We start from the raw sequence: 13,473 nt of genomic DNA, 5'->3' as shown, positions 1-13,473 counted from the left end.
CAGTTGATGTGACTATAGTTTATTTACTGTAGTTGAAATGTTTATATTCGAAAAAAAAAAGTCAAATAATTTTGTATTTATAACTTGAACAAGTGTTTGAGTTAGGAACATTAACGGCCTGTTATTTTTGGAGGTTTACAATAGTGTGCAATAGTTTTAGAAATTTAAGACAAGGTAGTAACAAAGATCTGTTATTTAGTCGCAAATACCAATTAGTTATTTAAGGAGTTCAGGAGTGCTTGAGTGAGGTAGATATTTATATATTATTTGTTTTATAACGCTTATGAAATCTGACATAATAAAAATCTCATTGCCTTTATTTAATTGTATACCTTACCTACTTTAATATTTTTATTTTACATTTCTTATATTTTTTTAATAAGTAAAAGTTTATATACTCCTTGCACTAACATATAATTTATCGATTAACCTAGAAATCTAAAGATATATTTTCTAATTTCATAATATATATACGTATCATACTGTTTTGATCAATCACACAATCGAGTAGCTAGATACTAATAATTAATTATACATATACCTATTTAGCCTAATAATTTAACAAGATACTAACTCTCCTGTTAATATTCACTAGTAAAAATTGCCAAAATTTAACCTTCCAACTAATACATTTCTTGTTAACTTTGTTACGCCTTCTTGCAATTATCATTGTATAATTGTTATATTTATGGAGTGAAGATATGAGGTGGTATCGACTAACAGCTATTGTAAAAGCCTACACATTTAAAATCGAGGGTACTCTCGCAATCATTGTATGTTCTATTTATATTAATATCTATCTATTTCTTATTATATTATCCTGGGTATGGATTATAAATAGCCTATATTTAATAGCGTTGTATTGTATACTCTATTTTTTGGTCAATGACTAAGAACTTCTATACTACATCTCGTTAAAATAAACGAGTTTGTAGTACAATGGTATTTTCTGTCTGATATAATAGTTAAAATGTACTAAACTACAGTATAAGTATAATTTATTCACTTTGTTATTGTGGCCAACTTGTTACCTATTAAATTGGTACGAACATATAATAATTGCGACTTTTCTCACTATTTTCGATTGTGGGTTAGTACTGACTCCTTGTAACAGTTACTATTTTGCATTTTGTTAAATATTTACAGTCGTGTTAATCGAATAAATTTTTAAAAAATTGAACCGATTGCGTTTTATTATTATGCTATACCTACGTTATGTTGATATTGTGAATTATTTGAAATCTGGTTCGCGCTGACAAGAACCCAATCAAACAAAGAAGTTACTTGGGTTGAAATCTTTATTCGCTAAGCATGAGGCGATTTTTATTACACATACAAAATATGGTTTAATACAAATTTTGATATCGAAATGTTCGAATAGCCACGGTTATACTTAAAAGTAACAATAATTTATTAGGTATATTTATAGTTTTACGTCTTGTCTTTTTCTATAGCTTCAGACGGCGAGATCGGTTTCGACTCGTACGGGTACAAGTCGATGCTTTGCACGTGCGCTCGGACCGACACGCCCGGAGGGACCCCGAAGTAGTCCTGGCCTATGTTCCTAATAATTGTGGTTCCCGGTTTATTGTGGTGTATATTGAATCCTATACCGTACAGCGGACCGTCTTTATCGCCTTTCCCAGCATCGTCATCGTCCCTGTCGTCATTAGTATTCGTCGGCTGGAAAGGTTTTAGTGGCACATAAGGTTTCTTCGCCGGTTTATAAGGCTTGCTCGTTGGCCGCCCCGGTTTTCCTGTAATTTGTAATCAGTTCTAAAGTCCATGCGGTGCATTGCTTGTGCTGGTGCCGTAAGGTGTGGTGTAATAAAAACCAGATTGGTCGTGAATAAAGTTTATTGCGATCAAGCGAGTTATATAAAAGGGTCCAGTGCATTCTCCTATCAAATGTGATAAAGCGGATAAACTGATCTTGCTAATTTGCTGTGATTGTACGTGTCGCTCATAATCTCTTTAATAGACAAAAGATAAAATGAACTTCTTAATACAAGGTGTCCAAGATTTAACCAGAATTGTAGAAAATAGAAAATAGATTCTACTTTAATAAGCGAACAGGAAAGTGATAAGTAAAATTTGTTTCACTTTTCGGTGGTCTGAATGTTTCTGTCAGTTTGAAAAATCAGACAAGATCACTAACATCTGCTTGCCATCTATTCATCATCATCACCTGGTCCTTTGGTGGGCTTGTCTCCGAACCCTGCGTCTCCATCGAAGCCAAGGTCTTCGCTGCCGCCGCCCTGGTTGCCGCTTTGGCTTCCGTCACTGCTTCCTGATCCTTGATTGCTTCCGCCTTGGTTAAAAGGGGGTTTGCTGCTACCTCCTTGGTTGTAAGAACCTTGACTGCCTGAGCCGCTTCCTTGGTTATAAGGACCTTTGTTCCCACTGCCTAAGGGGCCCTTGTTGCCACTGCCTTGGTTACTCCCGCCTTGGTTGTAAGAGCCGTCGTCACTGCTCTTGTCAAAAGGAGTGTCGTCATCCCCGTTGTAGGACGGGGAATAATCGCCATCTCCGGTGACATCATCGTCGTCAGTGAAGCCTGTGGGCCGAGTGGGCTTGATGGGCTTCTTGCTGGGCTTGCCAGGTTTATCTTTATCTGAGAATGGCGAAGGCTTTACGTGACCTGAAGCAGCAGTAGCGTCTGGACCTGAAACAGTAAAACAAAGATCTCGAATAAACTTTCATTTGAGTAAGGTATTCAAGAATAAGCATAGTTACTTATATCTGTAGATTTAGGCAAATATTGTCCTACCTACTAAAAATTCTACTGCTGAACTTGGACTTATAAGTTAGGAACCAAAAAAGAAGAAAAGGTAAGAAAGTAAACGTTCAACACTTTATTTTAAGTACACCTATTGTCGTATACTTATACCTAGTAATACTAGGCTAGTATCATGGTATACTTGGCGTGAACTTCAAGCCAGCAAAGCGGATTAAATAGCTGCAGAAACGAGAAAGTATTCAATTCCCGTGTCAGGACTTCTTGAGTGTGGATATTAAAGTAAGAAACTTAGGGCCTTGAAACTTGGCTCAATACCATTCAGCAGTGAACTATAAAACTTCCCATGCAATATAATTTTGCGATCGCTGTAACGGTCACAAACGGTTTGGTGCAACCGATCCTTAGTGTAGGTAAGTAATTGGTATACCTTGGAATATGTCACCAACTCCTGTGACATCATCTGTGGTGTCTGCGCTTACGAAGTCGGAGTAGTACGCGCTGGGCATGGTGGGAAAGTGTACGGGTCCTTGTTTCTTTTCACTATACGGCAGCAGATGCTCGGCCCGGCTAGTAAAGTAACATAGTAAGCAAGTAAGTATCTGGTATACCTTGGAATATATCACCAACTCCTGTGTCGTCGGGCGAGTAGCCGGTGGCGCCCGCGCTTACGAAGTCGGAGTCGTACGCGCTGGGAATGGTGGGGAAGTAGGCGGGGATGTACGGGTCCTTGTTGCTCTTCACTATGCGGTAGCCGATGCCCGGCCCGGCTATGTAGTTCACCGTCCTGGAACGACAGTACATACATTGTCATTCGTGATTCTTAAGTTTTCGTTTACGAGTATGATTAGTATGCTTATTTTTCTATGTCATGGGATAAGTTAATTTCATTTTTTTTATATTAGGTATTATGTATAAACTTCTCGCCGTTAAACCTTGATTTATTGAACTTTATAAATGCTCAAATTAAATAATAGTTAAGGATTATAAATAAAAGTTTCAATATGAACGTACGTGTAGAGTATAAATATACCAATTTGCTGGTACCTAGTTAATGAGATATATCACCATCACCCTATCGTTTTTAGTGCAAATAAGGGTATTTGGTAAGGGTTAAATAGGTACACAAAGTTGAAATGAATAGTCGCAGGGGGCTACGTATTGTTACACACTATAACGTATCACCAATCGGTCCCTAGGGGTAATTAATAGTTTGGGCTTAGCTTTAAATGCATTACTTTGGCACGGCTATCACTAAATTAACTATTTCAGTCTGCTCAACCATTCGTGTCACTATAAAATGTGATGGTACCTACTGTCGGCGGCAATTGTAGCTACTCAGGCGAGGTGTTTAAAATAATGGCTTATATTCTTATTCTCTTAAGATGTAGTGGGTTCGGTTCTTTATCCAGCAATTTTTGAAAAACCGTAGCACGGCTTTAGATCATAATAATTATACTTAGATAGAAAAAAAAATTACGAACATATTTAGGTCTAAACCAGCGGTCGGCAACCAGCGGCCCGAACCTCTCACTTACGGCCCGCGAGCCTCCCTGGCTATTTTGTATGTAATATTGACAAGTGACAATGTGTGTTGAAGTCATAAATATTAACAAATTAACAAGGATTGCGGCCCGCGTCCACTTCGTTAACTGCTATGTGGCCCTTGGCTGCTAAAAGGTTGCCGACCGCTGGTCTAAACGATGGTACGTTTGGAAACATTTGAAATATTTTTTGCACTAAAGCTACATGAAAATTGCTTCTAAAATGCATAATTTTATTTTTGATCGAAATCAGCGATATTTTTTTTTGTTAAACCTACCTATATAAAAAAACGATCACAATTATATCGTCGCACGGTCGTCCGCTCCAGTGTTTAGCGAGCTCCATTCGGTGGAAGATCTGAATTCACGGCGCTTTAACAAAAAATGCTCATATGATGAACACCTCGCTCGCCTAGCTACTTCTGTTGCTGACAGTACATTTGTTAAATGTCTTCCATTTAACTGAGGTAGTTGGTAAGAAGTTACATTTTTTATTCAGCGCCGGACTGAAGTCTTGGCTGCATAAAGTTAATTATGTAAAGATGTTTTAAACTAGTTTAAGTGCCAAAACCGACAAAATTACCGCGCAACTTTCGCCTGAGACAAGCTATAAACCTATAGAATGCGATGCGACCCAGTGGGCGCTACTAAAACCAAAACTGTTTTCAATGCAGTATTCGGGTGCCAATGATACCTATTTTCCACAGGTAAGTTTTATTGGAATTAAGCCCTATGCATAATCTTCGGAATCTTTCACGATTTACCCTGATAGAATACCCAGCTTGAATTTATTACCTTTGCACTCCTTTGTCGTCCAGGAAAGTGTAGGAGCCTCGGACATTGCCCTGCGCATCGCTGCTCTCCGTTCGCCTCTGATCTGGGCCCGCTGATATGAATCTATAACATTTCAAATTCATTAGAAATTAGTGTTTGTAGATACTATTCGCCATACTATAAATGAGAATATTGTAGTATCTACAAATGCAGGCGTAGGTACCTATGTTTTATGCAATTACTGCATTATGGCAGTAATACATTATTGAACTAAAGTAATTTTTATGGCTTCACTAATTTTTTTGCTTAAGGAAGAATGCCTCGGACAAGCGGGGCTCGTTAAAACGGTGAGCAGATCAGATTCAGACTGTCGAGGTGCGCTAACATAGGTATATGACTCGGAGTATCACCCGGCCATTTAAGGATGACTCACGTTAACTGGCCCGGGCCGGGCCGGAGCTTCCGGAGCTTCGTTTTCTATAAAAAGCACCACGTGATCACCGATCAGCTGTTATAGAAAATGACATGTCGGACGCCTCGGCCCGGGCTAGCATGAGTCATCCTTTATTACACTTAACTAACAGTCTAACACGTCTGTAATACCGGTAGGATCCATCCAGCCCACGTTGCACAGCAGTGCGTCCTCTCGGCCGCGTCTCCCCTCTCACAAGAGGAGCTCGATGGAACGGCGAGCCGATCAGGTTGGGGCTGTCTGGGTGCGCCGACGACACATGGAAGCCGGTGTCGCGTCCCGCGATGTACGACACGTCGTGTCGCTCGCCGACGTCGTCCACGTACGAGTAGTGTCCTGGTTACGGGATTTGGTGAGTTAGTTAGTAATTAGTAAAAGTAGTGATTGATTAGTTGGAAATGAGTGATTAGTAGTAGTAGAGTAGGTAGAGTTAGACCAAGATAAGTCTGCAACAATTTTGATAGCATGCACTCCTAAGACGTACAATTCGTCACATACCTACGAAGGTAAATATAAGTTTTAAAATGTCAAGAAATTTTAAAAATTGGCATATAATTCCAAAAACAAACTTTTTTTATTGTCATGGGATGTCATCATTAGGTACCTTTAACGTCTCCCCTAGCGTCAGCATTCTCGTTCTTGGAGTAGGTGCGCGTGTCGAACTTGTACGCGTAGCTGGGGTCCTCGTTGGGGTCGAAGTAGGGGTCGTCCTTGTTGCCGATGGGCCCGCGCGGCCGCTGGTCTAGGTCCATCTTGCGGTGCACATTGGGGCCTTTCGCCCGAAAACTATGGGAAAATTAATGTGAATCGCTTTATATACAAGTTTTCATACGTTAAGTCGTAGATAAAACTTTTTACCTGGCCAAAAATATTATCTCTGTGCCATGAATAATAAACATTATGTTGTGTTACTTTGTGTGAGCTTCCAGTCGTGCATTAGTAAGAATAAAGTCACTGCTCGCTTACTTTCTTAGTTACCTATTTCCATAAAGCGAGTCTGTTTCGATAACAATGAAGTTGTGGCAAGATTGTAGGATGGTTCATGCACCTTTTGATCACGGTGCACGGTGCGTGTACACGCACGCTCTAGTGCTCCTGACCTTGCCGTTGAACGAGATGTACGATAGATATCTGTCTACCTACTTCTATGTATATATTATCAATCAAAATTTAAGCCTATCAATGCATGCGGTTCTCATGCTGCCTAATCGTATCATGACGCTAATAGGACTACCTGTGGCCTATTTTATAAAGCTACAAGTTACAATTTACAAGCGGAAGTCTCGTTCTAACACATAGGGTTAGAAAGAGACTTCCGCTTGTAAATTGTAACTTGTAGCTTTATAAAATAGGCCACGGCACTGACTGCCGGATTCGAAATTTAAGACACGTCAATTAATGTTTAATAGACCTAGAAACGATATGGATTAGATGTGTCAGTGTCAAAAGTGACGTTTTTGTTTGGAGAAACGTCCCATTTGACACTGACATATCTAATCTATATCGTTTCTAGATCTATTAATTGACGTATTTTAAAGTTCGAATCGGACTGTGAATCTAATCTAGCGATTAAGGAGCGTTCGAGTAGAAACGATAAGTCCTCACAGATATGCCCAAATAGTAATCAACGGTAGGTTAGACAGTACCTACTTTAAAAGCTTCTTACATAAAGCCTTAATGATATGTAAGAATCGAATATCTTTCGTGCCATACCTGTCCCCGTACCACGAGTCACATACAGTGTCAACACTGACATATATGCTAACGTCTACGTAATTTACTTTCTATACATCTCGCTCGCACTAATATGCCAGTACGAGCGTGATGCATAAAAAGTAAGTTACGTTCACGCTAGCGTTTGTGTCAGTGCCAAACTGGTGGTAGCTGTACTTGTTAACTGCAAATTGTCAACTTAAGTTGTGTAGCCAACCGTGACAGGTATGTAGAGGAATTTAGGCAGCATCTGTAAACTTCTTAACATCAGGCAAATTATAACCCTTAAGGTAGGTATACGTATAGATATAGACTCAGCCTACGCTAACTCTGCACCGACTTGGCAAGCCAGGGTATGGCGGTGACACAAGAAATGTGAAATTCCTATGAAAATATGATATTTATAGTGGCACCACATTTTGTCGCTGCAAAGTCGATGTAAGTAGGTAGAGTTACCTTAGAACACAGAAGAAAGAAAATGTTTTTTTTTTTTCTGCGGCTTAGACGGGCTGATCAATGCGATGTTCAAACTTTGTTACGTTGAAAGGGTTTAAGGATTATTACTCGTAGGATTAACGAAAGCCCAATTCGATAACCGAAAAGTGAGGTATACCCCTAGACATCATATGGGCGGACATCGTCGGAATATCTCAACTTTCATGATTTTCATATGGAGGTCTGACTTGAAGTCGCGCAAGATGTACGGAGTCGCGCGCGAGAACGCAACTCATGCTAGCAGGTCTGGTAATGTGTGATCACTCACCCTCTAGGTCCGGCGGTGTAGACGGTCTCCTTGACGGTGCCGGACGCCGGGTCCACGGCGCCGAAGCGCCCGCCAACCACCTTGTTGGCGTTACCGTGCGCCAAGTGGTAGCTGCTGCCCCGGTCCTTATTCGCGTATCTGTCGTCGGATAACTACTTTAATATGTGACCCATACATTATGAAGTACCAATCATATTTCGTGAGAAGGCTATTTTGATAATTGATTGTGATACAATGAAGTGAAATTATTGTTAGTAGTGAAGAATATGAAGTATTTAATTATTGAAGATAATTACTGAATTGGATTGGAATTGGATTGAACAGGGCAGTGCGCCATAAAGACAAGTTCGAGATTTTTCATAGTGATTTATTATCATCATTTATATGAAAGCGCCATTTTTATATAATTCATTTATTATGAGTAGGTAATAAAACAGTTTTAACCGTGGAAATCTTGAATAAAATTTCTTTGGTTTTGTCTATTCTCGTTTTTTAAAATAATGTCCAGGATTCATTAATTCATTACCGCAAATAAGATAAAAAAAGAAATGTTAATTGATAACATGATCTAATTTATCACACCTTATTCACAACAGTATCAATACAACATTATCAAATACACGTACCTAGTTAATCAGATTAATCAACCTGCTCTAAGTAATCTCTAAAGCTCTCGAGCACTCGATCAATAGCAAAGCACTCAGTTACCCAAAATCAAAGGATCCATCGGTGTTCACAGTATTGTAATCCCCTTCGTTCGTCCGGGACTTCCCCGGGATCACTTGAGTCCGGGCTAGGCCACACACACACAACACACTAAACACTTTCCAAGACATGGCAACACTTCACCCTACTGCGGTGAAGATGGAAATGTATTTATTTTTGTTTTTAATATTTCATTGCACGGTTGACTGTGTGAGGATTGGGTTTGACTATGATGGTAAAAAACAAAGGCGCTCTTATATACCGCGGTCAAAACGAGCGCGGTCGGAGGCGCGCCGCGTGAAAACGCCCGGACGTCATTGTTATTAATATTGAGCTTGTGAAGCAGTGCAAGCAATATGTAAACTATTTCTTTTTGTATTTCGGAAACACACCGTACAACGCTCATATCCGAAAAATGTAACAAGCTTAAAATAGTAAGGCAATTAAATCCACCTATAGGCTGGGCTATTAGCATGTAAGAGCAATTTAAAAAAAACTGCATGAATACTTAATATGTATAATTCAATGCATTCTCTGCTAAAGCTTTGCAAGTAGCGGTACGTAGCCTGTGCCATTGTTTTGTTCTAGTAGGTACGTAGCGAAAAATTTTCGTAGAGGCTTGACGATAATGTGTCGACAACTTGTATATCAATGAATTTTATATTTTAACTATACTATAGCGTGCATATTGTGGCAGGTACTACCTACTATTGGTGGCTATAATATGAAATAATAAGAAAATACTCTATAAAGCGCCCCAACTTGATAAAACGAGCCAAATAAATACATGCAAGGTCAGTGGTTGATAGGGTACTATTTCTACAAATCTATTTTGAACAGTGGTCATAAGAGTCATAACTGGCACAATACAAGTCAAAATAATGACTTTTATAATCACATAAAGCATCATTAGGTTAAATCCTAAGTCATAGTTTAAAGATCACTGAAAACTGCCGGATATTAAAAATGGCATAAAATTAAGTCAGAATAGTCGTAAATCTAAACATTAATATGAACGATCGTACATCGTCCATTTTAATTTTAATAAATGTCAGAATTGATCCCATTAACTGAGAACCGCCAATATATCTAATAGGTCAATCAGTGATTATCTTTAATAATGTGGGATGCTAAATAACTTGATATCCCATAACGTATCTACTTAATTAGTTTAAAAATGTTAAAGATTTAATACCTACCTATATGTATAGTCGACGTCAAAGATATGTTTACATTTTTCGCCTTATTACAAAGGCGTAATGTCCAAAAGTGTAAACATATCTTTGATGTCGACTGTACCTACCTACATATAAGTACACACACCTATGAAGTCAAACTGTAAATAAAATAGCTTGAAGTGTGCCCGAGCCCGAGCCGGCTCTAAGCTGAGATGCAGCGCTAATAGGCGAGGGCCATGGCATCCTGTCTTCCGTCCGAACCAGGAACCGCAGATTTGGACCACTTCATCCTACATATTCGGATAGTCTAGTACCTAGTTAGCGTCTTAGCATATATATTATCTTTGTTGCTATTAAGAGGGGGCTATTATAAAATCCTAGACTCAAACACACTGCAACAAAAGCTTAGGTACTTACTAGGTTATTTATAGTTGTCTTTATTTAATTACAGTTGTGTTTTTGGCAAACATTAATTTTTGGCTCAAGTTTTTATCGGTGACTGTACTATTCTTTTCATAGGCAACTTATACCTACTCAGCGGGACAATTCAAAAACCCCAAAATAATTGCGTTGCTTTGCTTTATCACAGAGTTCCTATGGCTACCTCCTGTCTCCATCATCAGATCAGCTCGATGGTTCCTTAATATTGCATTAAATTGTCACCCGACTTACATTATGTATGCAAATTTTCAGCTTCATCGGAAACCGAGAAACGATTATAGACATACGTAGGCAACTCTGAAAGTTCTTAGAAAAGGCTACTTAGAGATCATATAACAAAAAGAGGCATATTATTTATGAAAATATAACTCTTTATACTTTTTTTGAGGTATATGCAATTTGGTCGTTATCTGTGTTTCAGGATTGATGGCAATTTGGAAATTGTACGTCGAACGTTATTCCAATTTCGACCTAAGAATTTTTTCGTATTACTATTTATAACGATTTTCATTGTGGGCTCAGCCAACAACAGAGTTACAGTAGGCTTCAGTTATAGTTTCATAATGAAGCCTAGTTCTTGTACGTCTGTTTATTTTTTCGCATTACACACTTAATCGCTTTTGTAGTTATTCAACGGATGATCATAGAGAAGCATGTCATTCAAGAGTGACGACAAAAGTTTACATCGCACAGTTGTGCGGTTAATAAAAAATACTGGCAAAAAATTGTATATCTTTAGTTATTGATATCCCTCATATCCCTCGTATTCATATGACACTGTTAAAAAAATCTTGCTTAAATTATTTTGTATCAAAAAAGCTTGAATCCCGATGGGTACCTCATGAATTTCATACAAAACCTCCGAGGACCTAAAATCGCCATACAAAAAAGGCATTGGAAGAATGAGCTGTGTGCGCTTCAGGGTAATCCTATCCTAATGAAAATTTGTACGCGTGGTCAGAAAGAGATAAAGCACGCATTAAAATAAAGAGTAACGTCCTAATTACTTCAGCTTTTTCTATTCTAAACACTTTCAGTTTGCCCCTGACACAGGACAGGTGAAACTAAATAAAAGCTTGTAATAAGCTTAATTGTGAGCTTGTAAGCTTATTTGTGAATTAATTAATAAAATTAAAAAATACCCAAAAAAAAAGAATCTTGTTATAAAAGTACGTTATTATGGAGTAATTAAGGTAAATACAGGTGTCATCATTTTTTTTATAAAAACTCTAGCTGCAGAGAATGCATTAATCATCATCAGTTTCTGGAATTTCAAAGTCAGGAACTTTTAGGAATCAAGGAGAGCCGCAAGTGCATCTCGAAAAGCTGCATGCGGCGAATAAACCACATCTCTCGTAAGTTTTTTTTCATTATCACTTACTTGCAATATGATGTTTTAGATAGGTACAATAAATAAAAAATATTTTAAACAACACTTATAGATAAAGTATTTCTTTGCTAATTTGATAAGTAGCTATTCTAGAAACTTAGCCAAAACAATATTTTAACCATTCCTGAATAATACTTCAAATGCTTTCCACCTTCACGCCTCATTACTATAATTCATAAACAATAGATCATTAGCTGATTCCTATCACCCAAGGACCGCGATGACTGCCTTCAAGCTGGTATTCATTATCGTCTTAATTAATATCAGCTTCCTGCGTTTGTTCGCTTCCTCGTCTGATGCACAATACTGAAATAAACGGCCAAATCCGATGGAGGTTGGGTGCGCGGTTCCATTGATTTACGACATGTATGACTATATCAATACCTCGTCTGGGTATATGGGTATTGTAATAGTCAAATAAGAATATATATTTTTTATTTGATCAATGGAAAAATTCACCATTTCGGGTATGATTCGAACTCGCGACCTCGCACTCTGCTTGGTACATGAATAGTTTTTTGAATACTCTTAAACGACACAATGTTTCCGGGAAGGCCCTTTGTGTCGTTCCTCCATGTTATAAATTAACATTAGGCATCATCACTACCATTCACGATTCTGTTTGGATCCTAGCATTGGTGAGCAGATGTGTACCAAAAACAGCACCAAATATGCTGATGGAAAATGTACGATCACTGGTAATAAATGCAATAATAATATAGGATTTTGTTAGGGCTATGTTCTACTTGTACTCTTTTAATTTAAATTGATTAAGTAATAAGCCAAAATGTTATTCTAGAATTTATATAACAATAAAAATACATAATATGACTTTCGTATATTGTATATCTACGTAGCTGAACAAAATCTAAATTAGATGTTTATTTTAATGAGGCGATTCTTCCGTTTTCTACCACTATGATCTAAAACAAGCAAACTACTCAGTGTTTGATTAACAGGTACAGTGGAAACAGTGAAACCGAAGCTCGTTCCGGTGCGATCATCTCGAATTATAGAGGCAGTGTCGAATTGAGCCGACCGCCGACATTGCCAACTCTCAGCGGCCACTCATTAAGATCCCTCGACCTCTTCGACGGCGAGACGTTCCTCACCTCGCCTCTACCTCAGAAGATGGTCCAGAGGTCAAGCTACGCTGGTGACCAGGTCAGTTCATTTGCATGTGTCCTTCCATCCAAACCATTGTTTTACGCCGCGATATATTAGTTGTGTTTTACCGAAGATGTTGTGATAGGAAAGTTGTAACAAACAAGACAATTGCGCCACTCTGATGGTGAGTGACGCACTTAACTTAGCATCAGGGTTTATGTTTTAAACGGGCTTTATATTATTTGTTTTTGTTGGACGACTGGCTAATGATACGGGAATTGTTAAGTGGAACTTAAATAGGTACCTATTCATTTGTTTGTACCTAGTACCTACAATAAGAATTTAGAACAGTAATCTGCGAAGATGGTACCTACTACTCAAGTGCGACTCTCTCTCTCTTCCTAGCTATTTATCCCACATGGTGGCGGGGTCAGCTTTTCTGCTTAACCTTCTCCACTTCGCCCTGTCTACGACATCGTCCTCGGATAACTTGCACTCACTCATGTCCTTCAGCACTACATCCTTCCATCTTGTTCTGGGTCTGCCCCTAGATCTTCGACCTGGGATGGAAACTTGTAGTGCCAAATTTCCTACGTAGTCAGAAGGTCTTCTTTTTACGTGACCATATCATCGCAGCCTACTCTCGCAA

At 38.6% G+C, this 13,473-nt stretch overlaps 1 protein-coding gene across 1 annotated transcript; it reads right to left on the bottom strand.

Annotated features, from left to right (window-relative positions):
- Positions 1–1,415: 1,415 nt before the first annotated feature.
- Positions 1,416–8,950, bottom strand: LOC134793508 (uncharacterized). The gene is made up of 8 exons (XM_063765086.1): positions 8,712–8,950; positions 8,004–8,141; positions 6,132–6,313; positions 5,659–5,863; positions 5,077–5,178; positions 3,349–3,524; positions 2,189–2,665; positions 1,416–1,757 (listed from the first exon to the last, which is right to left on the bottom strand). The coding sequence occupies exons 1-8, from the start codon at positions 8,837–8,839 to the stop codon at positions 1,432–1,434; spliced, it is 1,734 nt and encodes a 577-aa protein (XP_063621156.1). The 5' UTR covers positions 8,840–8,950; the 3' UTR covers positions 1,416–1,431.
- Positions 8,951–13,473: the final 4,523 nt, after the last annotated feature.

Source organism: Cydia splendana, chromosome 9 (genome assembly GCF_910591565.1).
Source record: "Cydia splendana chromosome 9, ilCydSple1.2, whole genome shotgun sequence".
NCBI lineage: Eukaryota > Metazoa > Arthropoda > Insecta > Lepidoptera > Tortricidae > Cydia > Cydia splendana.
This window is presented reverse-complemented; position numbering and strand designations above follow the sequence as displayed.

Coding starts and splice junctions, on each gene's coding strand:
- LOC134793508 (XM_063765086.1), bottom strand. CDS start 8,839: ATGTCTTGGAAAGTGTTTAGTGTGTTGTGTGTGTGTGGCCTAGCCCGG. Junction 6,314..8,003: donor TACACCGCCGGACCTAGAGG/GTGAGTGATCAC, acceptor ATTTTCCCATAG/TTTTCGGGCGAAAGGCCCCA. Junction 1,758..2,188: donor CAAGCCCACCAAAGGACCAG/GTGATGATGATG, acceptor TACAAATTACAG/GAAAACCGGGGCGGCCAACG.